The sequence below is a fragment of the Haplochromis burtoni genome, unplaced genomic scaffold (genome assembly GCF_018398535.1).
Source record: "Haplochromis burtoni strain Fernald_Lab_line unplaced genomic scaffold, NCSU_Asbu1 Contig_65, whole genome shotgun sequence".
Lineage (NCBI taxonomy): Eukaryota > Metazoa > Chordata > Actinopteri > Cichliformes > Cichlidae > Haplochromis > Haplochromis burtoni.
This window is the reverse complement of record NW_024582426.1, coordinates 1,370,935-1,383,140: the sequence shown is the minus strand read 5'-3', so window position 1 is coordinate 1,383,140 and position 12,206 is coordinate 1,370,935. Positions and strand designations below refer to the sequence as shown.

At 38.6% G+C, this 12,206-nt stretch overlaps 1 protein-coding gene across 3 annotated transcripts in view; it reads left to right on the top strand.

Moving 5' to 3' along the window:
- Positions 1-75: 75 nt before the first annotated feature.
- Positions 76-12,206, top strand: part of osbpl1a (oxysterol binding protein-like 1A) — a 31,959-nt gene continuing 19,828 nt past the window's right edge. For all 3 annotated transcript variants that reach the window (XM_042221384.1, XM_042221382.1, XM_005923276.3), the window contains exons 1-12: positions 76-398; positions 2,283-2,412; positions 2,493-2,578; positions 2,660-2,734; positions 2,853-2,964; positions 3,086-3,171; positions 5,453-5,597; positions 8,441-8,508; positions 8,620-8,664; positions 10,823-10,896; positions 11,427-11,490; positions 11,604-11,705. In XM_042221384.1, coding sequence (XP_042077318.1) covers positions 2,289-2,412; positions 2,493-2,578; positions 2,660-2,734; positions 2,853-2,964; positions 3,086-3,171; positions 5,453-5,597; positions 8,441-8,508; positions 8,620-8,664; positions 10,823-10,896; positions 11,427-11,490; positions 11,604-11,705 — 981 coding nt within the window. In that variant the 5' untranslated portion in view covers positions 76-398; positions 2,283-2,288. The remainder of the gene's footprint in view (positions 399-2,282; positions 2,413-2,492; positions 2,579-2,659; positions 2,735-2,852; positions 2,965-3,085; positions 3,172-5,452; positions 5,598-8,440; positions 8,509-8,619; positions 8,665-10,822; positions 10,897-11,426; positions 11,491-11,603; positions 11,706-12,206) is intronic.

Genomic DNA, 12,206 nt, shown 5'->3' with positions numbered 1-12,206 from the left:
TTAAGACAGCAGTTCATCAATTTTATTTATTTATTTGTTATTCATGCTCTTTATTTGCAATAACAGTCTTTTATTTTGAAAGGAGTGGGATTGGGCCAGGGCGAGTTCCGCTGCACGATAATCAGCTGATCTCAGTGTAAACAGTGCACGGAGGTTGTGTCATGTGCTGGGGGAAGAGACAGGGGCAGTGATAGTTTTCGGCTGTCGGTCAGCTGGACGATAAATGGGAAACGTATGAAGTGAAGAGCGACAGCGTGATGTGTTCCGCTGTGTTTGCGCTGCAGTGAGACAGCAGGAAGGGCTTAAAATATCACATGCAGCTTCACAGAGGGCCTGTGTGAGCAGCTCTGCCTGAAAACACTGGATTTTACCTTCACGGGACTGCATTAGTTTAAGTAGTAAGTGTGTGTGTGTGTGTGTATGTTTCTGTGCGCGCGCTCGGTATTTATTCAGTCGCTGCTGTGTTTATTCTAATGACACATGAGGAATTTAGCTTGCAACTGAGACGATTTAAGTTGAGCAAGAAATGAGGTTTGAGGGTAAAATACTACATCAAGTAAGGAAATAAAGGTTCAGGTAAATTCAGTCTAACTGTAGAAAATTGGTCATTGCGACTAATATGTTATCTTTATCAGTGGTTTCACAGTGTAGCTGCTCGACATGGAGACGGTCTTAACAAATTTTTGTACACTCAGGTATTTTATCCACACCGAGGGCCTCGTCTGAGGAGTTGTAAGATAAATGGAAGGGGTCATGAGATAATGAATGGGGGGGGGAGTCCTCCGCAAATGTGTGATCATTTGCCGACTTTTCTCCAAATTATTATTATTATTATTATTATTATTATTATTATTATTACTGTTCCAATAATTAATATTTTGGGTAAATAGTGGATGGGATTGGATTTTGTTCATCAAAAAGGTTTATTTGGAATCGCAAACAACTCCTAGACAGCCATAGGGACAATGCTTTTTAAGGGGTTGTAAGAAGAGGACAACTTTGGGAAAAAAAAAGTTTTGCATTTATTTCTTTAATGTAAAATCTTTCGAATAACTGTAAAAAGTAAATTGCCTGGTAAATGTAGTACTTTTGCGTGGAAGTGTAAAGTAACACTAAATGGAAATGTAAAATTAAATCCATATTAAACCTCATTATACACAAGTAAACATGCTTTCTTTGCACACTGAAACATAAGCCTTTAAAAATATTTTATGATATGTTTATCTTATTAAAAGATTATAATCAGCCCTGGGTGTTACCGTAGCAAAAATAAACCTCAAATGAGAGAGTGGATTGAGCATTCGTGAAAGAAATTTTAAAAAGCTGATTGACTTAAAATGTTTCTGTTTGTTTTTTTTTATTAAGAGACATCAAACCTGGCTTTGCAGGTTTTCTGATCAGGATTGGCAAATGGTTGTTTTGTTTTTTTAAAACATGCTTTTCCTGAAATTGCAGTGTGCAGTTTGAGTCAGGTCACTTAACTGTTACTGTCACATGCTTTTCAATCCCAGGTAAACCTGTTTCATTGCTTCTCCAAACCACCCCGGTGCCCTGCCGACGTCATAATTGCACAGTCTGATTTGTCTTGTCCTGTCAATGTGATTCACGAATCCTTGCTCACAGCCACATGACATTTAAAAACATTGCTTAACCAAGCTTTTTGTCTATCTGTTCTTCTTTCCATACTGGGATTTAATTGCAGATACACTAGAATGTCATGTCATGTGGACTTTTTTTGAGAGAAAGACAAGATGTGTTTCCTTCTTGTAAGGCTGGTCTGGTGACTGCTGCCTTTTGCAATAATTTGGATTTCCTTCTTCTCCCTTATTGTGTGACATAACAAACTCCTGTGACTTTTTCTTCACATGTCCTAAAGCAGGAGAAATGATGACTTATTAAGCAATATGAGTCAACCGCTGACTTTACACTTGTAGCTCAGTTTACTTTTGTCCCAATCACATGATATTGTATGGACTGTAACTTGCCTCAAGATGACTTCTATTATGAATCGGGTAAAATGAATTTAATTGAATGTCGTTCGTATGTCATCAGGTCTTTTTATTGAATTTAGACACTACCCATTTTTTTAGCATTAGAAATTATAGGCAGGAATGGTCCAAATAATAATTTATTCCAGTTTCAATGCAATGATTTCAAAGTATATGCTATGATTAGCAATTCTCTTTAGTTCCTTATTCACAATTTTATTCACAAAAAAAATTAAAAAACCTTAATTTCTTCATTCCTTTTCTTTTTCTTTTTTGGGGGGGTTTTCTATGCAGGGGTCTATGGAGGAGCTGGAGCCAGAGGAGCAGTTCCTACGATATGCCCGGAATGGAGATCTGCCTGGGGTTCAAAGGCTCCTCCTGTCCAAGATAAGGGAGGAGATACAGCTCAATATCAATTGCAAAGGTCTGTGATTTGTGTATATCGGGGAAATATATGTGCCTGCTGTGGGCTGGTTTAATTCATTATGTCCTATTTTTTTTCAGGGAAAAGTAAATCTAACCTGGGATGGACACCGCTTCACTTGGCCTGCTATTTTGGACACAAAGATGTAGTTGAGGAGTTGCTCAAGGTAATGTTTCTTTTCTTCAAAGCATGGAGATTTTGAGTAACTGCAGAGGTAACACGTGTGTTATCACACCCTCCCCTCCAGGCAGGGGCAGATGTTAACTTGCCCAATAATATTGGAGATACGCCGCTGCACAAAGCTGCTTTCACAGGAAGAAAGGTATGTTAATGTGTCAGCAATTTTCATTTCAGATTTTGAGTCCTTTCATGCTTTGCATATCATTAACAGTAGTATTTATGCAAATATTTTATTCATCAATCAATCACATATTGATCAGGAGGTTGTCATGCTGCTGCTGCACTATGGTGCGTGTGCTACTGTCATCAATGGGACAGCACAGATTCCCAAAGACGTGACACAAAATGCAGAGATCAGAAGCATGCTGGAAGGTGAGCGAGATATTCTGTCAGCAAAAGAGATGGAAATGTGTTAATTCATTTTTTTCATGCAAAATGCTTATATGGTACCTACATTTTCTTCTTTTAAATCCTGCCTTGTCACTGAAAACAGCGGCTGAGAGAACAGAGGAGAGAAAGCTGGAGGAGAAACTTTTGGATGCTGCACGGGAAGGAGACCTTTCAACGCTAACTCAGTTGGTAAGTACCAGATAACTGAAGCCTAACAATGTACTGCCCAGAGGCAAGAAGCAGAAGGCTCCCCCTATAGCTGCAGATTCTGCAGCTATAGGGGGAGCCCTATAGTCTGCAGATTGTGTCCTCCCCACTATGTGATTCTGCGCCAGGCTCTTTATCATTAAATAACTCTTAAAAATAGAAGTCTGAGTTTTACATTCTGTCCAGAAATAGTTTGGAATGTCTTTAGCTAATCCGGGCAAAGATCTTTGGGTATCATGGAAGATTGGCAAAGCAATGTGTTTAAAATCAGTTCTAGCTTGTTATCCCTGGTACCAGTGAGGTCTGTAGACCCACCACAGACCTCAGTTTCACTAAAGCTTTTGGACAGATGAGGATAAATTCCTGTTCAGTAATGCCTAGAATATGATTCATAAATCCTCTGTAACATTGTGACACTCCTTAAATGGTGTACATTTTACTTTTATCTTATCATATTGTGAAAGCAAAACTCATAAACTGTTACAAATTAAAATATGCAGTAACATGATATATGAGGACAACTGCCATTAAATGACTTGACAACTATCATAATTATGTAATCATTGCAAATGTCTGAAAATTGATGACTTCAGCATTCCGTGGACATTTTCTGCAGTTCTCTCTTTAGAATAATCTTTGAAGTTAAAAGGCAACATTTGTTATTTTCAATCTACATATCAGTAATAGGAGTTTATCACACTGGGGCTTGGAATCAGTGCGACGGCATTTCTAACAATTTAGCGAAACCAAAATATCAACATGTTTTAGACTATAACAAGACATTATATTTTGTTATTTAGTCACCTTATTTCTTTATACGTTGTTTCCAGGCAGGCAGATTTTTTTTAGCTATACTTCTCCAGTGTTTTTTTTCAGGATCTTTCAGATTTCTTGGACATTAGCTGCTTCGTCACTTCCAGTCCTCGTACATGACCGTTTTCAGAGGAATTTTTTATTTTTCCTGTAAGCAACTGAACACACCTATAAATCATTCAAGCACAAAAAGACGTCTAACTGTGTTGTATCAGTGTATCAGATGGTTACAAAATAACAACCCAACAACAGACAACTTGACAACATTTAAACAGTGTCTTTAAGCACTTTGTTACTACCTGCCTGTCACCAAAAACACATGATCTTCATAATGTGTAAAGTATCTTTAAAATAAATGAGAAAACGGGTAAAAACAAATGTTGCAAGCTTAAAAAAAACAAATACAGCAGATTACCAGTATTTGAACATATGAAAGTAAGAAATAGGAGAAATCCCAGTCATGACCTGATGGATGATCGCAGAGATTCATTCATCTAATGATGGCGCCGCCATTGCGCGCAATAGGTCGGCAGCCTTATGAAATTATGAAATTTCCCCTTGTGGGACTAATAAAGGTATATCAAATCAAATCAAATCAAATCAATCTTGAGCAGAACAAAAAGACGCCAACATCCAAAGAAAAGCTTTGAATGTCCTTCAAGAAGCCTGCAGAACTATTCTTGAAGACTACTTAAAAAAAATAAAGTGGTCAAGTGAAATATTGACTTTTAAGCTTGTTAGAATTATACAACTCTGTTTTAAACTTTGTGTTTCATCTACATTACCATCTTCATATGGTTATGCCCATTTCCCTATTTATCTAGCAAAATATAAAGAAATTGAGATGGTTTGACACTTTTGGACAGTACTGTATAACACATGTGAGTCACAGAGGTGTTTTTCTGTATTAGATGTAATACTTTAAGTGCATTTGCCTAAATATACTTGTATTTTATAATGGTATGCTTTGCTGAAGTAAATGGTGGTGTAATAAGTGACGTTTAGTACAATAAAGCTAAAATGTTACATTTTAGCAAGTAAGAGTACTGGTTAAACAGCCTGTTGGCACTCACACTGTAAGCAGATTAGCGTGATTACAGAGACTTTTTGTGCCTTAACTGACAGTTACACCCTAAAGTATCACACCGTGTTCACAAGACCAGACAAATGTGCCATCAGCTACGCCCTTTGAAATCCAATACTTCACAAAAGCCTGAAGTGAGAAACCACTGGACACAAATCAATATTTTCAATTACAGTGTTCAGAAAAATAAAGGGAACAGTGGCAGTTCAGTTTTAGAGAGCCATTGCAGTCTTAACTATTCCAGCTCTCTGTGGCTGCATCAGAAATCTAAGGAGTCATGCTTCAGTTCTTAACAGAATAATAAGGAGCATCAGGGCACTTGGGTTCACACAGCACACCTGTTTCTGTCCTGTGTGTTTTCTGTAGCTCTGCAGGAAGAAGCCTCCAGACATCAACTGCACAGATCTGCTAGGTAACACTCCGTTGCACTGTGCAGCCTATCGAGGCCAGAGGCAGTGTGCCCTGAAGCTGCTCAAGGGTGGAGCCAACCCCAACTTCCAAAACAAGAATGGTATGATTCATCAGCCACAGCTGGCAACCATGAATAACTGGGAGATATTCAATAATTTTCTTTTTTGTCACAAATACCAGAAGCAACAATGAACTTATTGTCTTGCCAGGACTGTCTGCACAGCCAAACTTAAGAAATTAAAAGGAACTTGTGATTCTAATTTCCAGCTCCATTTTATGGTTCTTGGACTCTATTGGTCTCCAGTAGACTATTACATGGTTCAAAGTTTAGAATAATCTTTATTTGGCTTTTCTTGGTTTCTCTGCAGCCCATCTGTTCACTTAATGTCAGATACAATGCTTTTGAGCTTCCTGCGCCTTTCTTTTAAACCCGCTTTCTTCTGATTGGCTGTCCCTCAAAAACAGAAGGCCTGACAGAATGTGGGGGCGGGGCTCCTGTGCTCACAGCTAGAGCTGTGTGTCTGAGATGACCATGTTAGAAATATTCTCTCTCTCTGACATCATATAGAGCCAAATGTAGAAAAAAATGTGAGTGTTTAACAGGGATTGCATGTACATGCAATGACCTCATTGTATGAAACATTTGCTTTGTTTAATATGACCTTTCATCTTTGTAACAACATGTATGTAACAGAAAATAAGAAAATTTGCAGGTTTACTTTAAATGTTCTAAAATCTAACAAAGGACTCAGCTGGATAATGCCGTTTGCTCAAAGGTTCATTTGTTGCCTTAATTATTTCAACAGTTTCTAAGCTTTGGTTTTTGTTTATTTTTTTGTTTTGTTTATGAGCAGAAACCAGTCAGAGGCATAATTTTTATTACTACAGGGAGTGCAGAATTATTAGGCAAGTTGTATTTTTGAGGAATAATTTTATTATTGAACAACAACCATGTTCTCAATGAACCCAAAAAACTCATTAATATCAAAGCTGAATGTTTTTGGAAGTAGTTTTTAGTTTGTTTTTAGTTTTAGCTATTTTAGGGGGATATCTGTGTGTGCAGGTGACTATTACTGTGCATAATTATTAGGCAACTTAACAAAAAACAAATATATACCCATTTCAATTATTTATTTTTACCAGTGAACCAATATAACATCTCCACATTCACAAATATACATTTCTGACATTCAAAAACAAAACAAAAACAAATCAGCGACCAATATAGCCACCTTTCTTTGCAAGGACACTCAAAAGCCTGCCATCCATGGATTCTGTCAGTGTTTTGATCTGTTCACCATCAACATTGCGTGCAGCAGCAACCACAGCCTCCCAGACACTGTTCAGAGAGGTGTACTGTTTTCCCTCCTTGTAAATCTCACATTTGATGATGGACCACAGGTTCTCAATGGGGTTCAGATCAGGTGAACAAGGAGGCCATGTCATTAGTTTTTCTTCTTTTATACCCTTTCTTGCCAGCCACGCTGTGGAGTACTTGGACGCGTGTGATGGAGCATTGTCCTGCATGAAAATCATGTTTTTCTTGAAGGATGCAGACTTCTTCCTGTACCACTGCTTGAAGAAGGTGTCTTCCAGAAACTGGCAGTAGGACTGGGAGTTGAGCTTGACTCCATCCTCAACCCGAAAAGGCCCCACAAGCTCATCTTTGATGATACCAGCCCAAACCAGTACTCCACCTCCACCTTGCTGGCGTCTGAGTCGGACTGGAGCTCTCTGCCTTTACCAATCCAGCCACGGGCCCATCCATCTGGCCCATCAAGACTCACTCTCATTTCATCAGTCCATAAAACCTTAGAAAAACCAGTCTTGAGATATTTCTTGGCCCAGTCTTGACGTTTCAGCTTGTGTGTCTTGTTCAGTGGTGGTCGTCTTTCAGCCTTTCTTACCTTGGCCATGTCTCTGAGTATTGCACACCTTGTGCTTTTGGGACACTCCAGTGATGTTGCAGCTCTGAAATATGGCCAAACTGGTGGCAAGTGGCATCTTGGCAGCTGCACGCTTGACTTTTCTCAGTTCATGGGCAGTTATTTTGCGCCTTGGTTTTTCCACACGCTTCTTGCGACCCTGTTGACTATTTTGAATGAAACGCTTGATTGTTCGATGATCACGCTTCAGAAGCTTTGCAATTTTGAGACTGCTGCATCCCTCTGCAAGATATCTCACTATTTTTGACTTTTCTGAGCCTGTCAAGTCCTTCTTTTGACCCATTTTGCCAAAGGAAAGGACGTTGCCTAATAATTATGCACACCTGATATAGGGTGTTGATGTCATTAGACCACACCCCTTCTCATTACAGAGATGCACATCACCTAATATGCTTAATTGGTAGTAGGCTTTCGAGCCTATACAGCTTGGAGTAAGACAACATGCATGAAGAGGATGATGTGGACAAAATACTCATTTGCCTAATAATTCTGCACTCCCTGTATTAATTTGAATAATCTAAATCATTTGCTGCTGAAAACACAAAATCACAGTATAAATTAAGTCCACCCAAAAATGATCTATGTACATGTGCAGTAAAAAAGGAAATCCTCAGGTCTGGCAGCCAAAGACAGGATAGGAAATGGAAACTATTGAGAATGCGTTTCAGCATGTTTCACAAGGTCTGTCTGAATTCTTTCACCCAAACAAAAATAGCAACCGCCTAGGCGGTTTCTCCAAAAATGTTCAAAGTTTAAAATTCTAATCAGTTTTGGCAATTGCAGCAGTTCTTCCTGTGACTCGAACATGATTATCGAGGCAAAAAATTTAGAAACTGTGATTGCATGAGAAGCACAAGCTGCTCGGATGTAAATGAGTCCTTGATATTTATAATTGCTGTCACCAGCATTTAAACATTCTCGAATCCTGCAGTATTTTTCTCCCTCTGTAAAAATGTGCGTTAAAGCTCCTCTTGTCTTGTATGTCCAAAACTTGTAGGCCAAACAGTATTTGATCTGGCCAGTGATACAGCAATGAAGCAGATTCTTGAGGGCAACATTCATCGAGTGAGTATCCAGCTGATAGTTGCTGTCCTAATTAACTATTTGTTCTCTTCTGTTTTTTTTATGTTTTATTTTTTTAAACTGATTCATCTTTGCTCTTTGTCTGCCTGGCAGGATATGACCCGGCATGTCAAGAAGTATGAAGGACCTCTCTGGAAGGTAAAATATGGGAACTGGCTTTTTTGGTAGCTCTGAAAATCCAATCAGCGAATGAAAACGCACAATTAAAGAAAAGGAGTAAGGCATATATATCTCTTCCTTGCTAAAATACTCCTCACAGCATGTAGTTCAGTGGTTCTTAAACTTTGTTGGCACGTTTCTCTTAAGAAAAAAAACGTTCTCACCTCCTACCAAACAAATTTTTGTCAGTTAACAATAACAAAGCATCCAAGTTGAAAACTGGAGAAATAAAGGTCAACAAGATAGCATCAGCAAACTGTTGTTTGTTAATCTTCCCCAAATAAATTACATTAGTTCAACTTCATTTCAGTCTGTATTTTACCTCCGGTTGACCATCTCCCTGTCTGCACTGGCTCTAAGCCCCACCAGGGGGGCCTGCCCCACAGTTTGAGAGCCAAAACTCACTCCTGATTGCTTTTACAGTACCGATCATACTCAGTGTTTATATGCTTTTATTATAAAAATAACTTTGACATGTAGTCCAGAAATCTGTTTTTTTTTTTTGTCATTAAATTGAAATGAGCATTTAAAAATCCAGAACTCCAGAGGTGCGGTGTGTAACTACACCGTCAGCTCGCTGCTTCATCAAATGTCGTGACCGTGAACGCAGACAAAGATCACAGGAGCAGATACAGCAGGCTTTACAGAGATTGCGATTGTCAGCTGACAACTAAAGAATAATCTAAGTGTTAATCATTTTTTAGTTATGTCATAGTGGTAGGGAAGGAAATCAAGAACAGGCTGAATTTTGCAGAATTTTCCTGCATTCTTATCACTCCCGTTTATCATTGCTGGAATGTTTCCTGGCAGTTGTGCATTGTGAAACATTGACGTCAGGCTCATGGCAGTGTAATTTTGTGCACCTGACAATTATGCAAGTCCGGCAGACACAGAGATGATAACACAGAAAATGTGCAGAGCGTTTTCCACACTGAAAAACCGATAAAGAATCAATAAGGGAATTGCTAAAGAGTCTTACGCCTCTGGGGTGGCAGTGATGCCTGCTTTTGAGTTAAGCAAAACAGACACAAGCATCAAATCATCAGTGATCAGTGTGAGCCAAACATTATTGTACTGGAGAAAAACACAGTTTGCATTCCACACCTCTGACTGGCTTCTGTTTCTGAGAAACAAAGTCAAAACATAAATTCTGTGAAACTGAAACTGAAATATTTAAAACTCAACCTTACAGGTTTTTTAAATTATCTGGAAGAATCCTGTGTTTAAGTTTATTAAACTTACATTGAACTTATTTATTGCTCATTTTGCTTTTAAGTTATAGTCAATATACAATACCCAGACTAAATAAATAAATAAAAACTGCCTATGCAAACAGCTAAGAAACTTCCACTGCACAATTACTGTTGTGATTAATATGTTTCACCTGGTAAAATGTTATTTAACCCAATCTGATTCCGAGAATAGCATCTCATTTCTTAAACAACCATATCCTGCGTTCATGTGAACAAAGGTTACATTATTGCATCACACAAAGAAAACGTTTTAAAACTACAAAGAACTGCGTATCACATTATTAAAACCCAGAAGAAGAAATGCAGTCAAAACAAAATATTGAATGATCATGATCATGGATTAGTTTGAGTGCCTTACAGTGAAATCAATCATTTTCACGCATCGATTGATCGACACGGAATCCTGAGCTTAATATGGAACCTTTGGGATGTGCTGGTGAAGACATTAGGCACCGGTCCGACACTTCCATCACCAATCCAAGATCCCCAGATTGTTATGTTGCATCGCTGCAACGCTAAAAGAGCTCCAACGAAATGCTGTTTTGTGGCTTTACAGGTGCAAATGTGTGATTGTAGGATCCCCACACACACACTGCTGTTCAGACTTGTTGTTAACATTGGGACGGCAAAGAAATCTGTTTCACTTAGTGGATGAACTGAGGAGCCAAGATAAGATAAATAAGGATGATTTAAATGTGAATCATGTGATTTAGTGGTTTGCAGCAATGAAAATATCAAGCTGGAGATGAATATAACAGGTCCACTTTGCTGAAATCTATTGTAATAAATAGTCTCTTTCAGCCACTAGTGAAATCAGAAAAGGCTAAAAAACATTTAATTGAAAAATTAGACTGCTGATTCTTCACTTGTGTGGCTTCCTGCAGAGCTCCAGATTTTTTGGATGGCGCTCTTACTGGGTCGTCCTTCAAGATGGTGTTATATCCTGGTACTCAAAACAGTAGGTGCATCCCTCATTTTGTCTGTGCTCCTTGAATCAGACGTGTGAAAAGGTCTTAGCTAGAGATAAATGGAAGTGCTGCACAGTTTTGATTAGAAAGGTGCTATAGATCAGCGGTCCCCAACCCCCGGGCCACGGACCGGCCCATGAGTCGTTTGGTACCGGGCTGCGAGAGTTTAGGCTCGGGTGTGAAATTCATCGTTTTTAGGGGTTTTAATGGTTTTTAACTTTTTTTTTTTTGTCTGTTTTATCATTAACTCGGTTTCCCTCTGTCTTTTCCCGTGTGTTATGAATAAATCTTCTTTTTTGTTGTATTTATCCGCGACAAGGCCAGTCCGTGAAAATATTGTCAGATCATAAACCGGTTGGTGGTGCAAAAAAGATTGTGGACCGCTGCTATAGATGAGAGACAAATGAGTAAAGAAGAGGAGAATTATTTCCCGTATACCTTTCCTTCTATCATCTATCAACTGTTGAGATTCCAAGTGAAATGGAAAAGGCCTCAATCTGTTTTTCTTTCTTCTGTGAAGGTCAGAAGCAGCTGCCGGTGAAAGAAGGCAAGGCTGTAAGTCCCTCACAAACGCTCACTGTTTGGTAAGCCAACATTCAACATTGCGTTCCCTTTTTTTTGACCCCTGTGCTGAATTTGTCTTCGTGTAGCTTCTGCTTTTCCACAAATGAAAGCTTCTGATGTTTCTCATTTCCAGATAAGAGCCAAAGATAACTGCTTTTTCACTCTCAAGTGCTTTGATGACAGTGTGCACCACTTTAAAGTATCACCTAAAAATGACCCAGAGGGAACAAGAAAAGTAAGTTTGGTTTCTCCTCGGGTTGTCATTTCAAACACTTTTTAAAAATTCCTGTTATCTCCTGACCTTCGTTTTCTGCAAAGTTTTTGCAATAGCTCTGAAATGGGGAAAGTTGCAATCTTTACTCATAACCTACCTTACTACCTTTCTTTACACTGTAAATGTTCCACATGTGTGGAATCCATTGGTCGATGAATAGAGTTCTTCTCTTTACTGGGTTACCCCAGTGTTCTTTAAGTGCATTTAAACAAACAGAAATTTATTAACAGTTCTCTAATCATATGTTTTGAAATCTTGAAGTAAAATGTAATTTTTAGCTTTTCTCAGGCTTTATGCAAAAGTGTAAAATCTCAAATGCACCTCAAGCTCATTAATTAACTCTTTGTTTGTTTAGTCATTATAACAACCCAGGTGTGAGAATTTGCATCATTACATTGAGTTATTCACAGGATTATTACTTGACTTTGTAGTTGTTATGCAAGCTGTTCAGATGCTAAGACG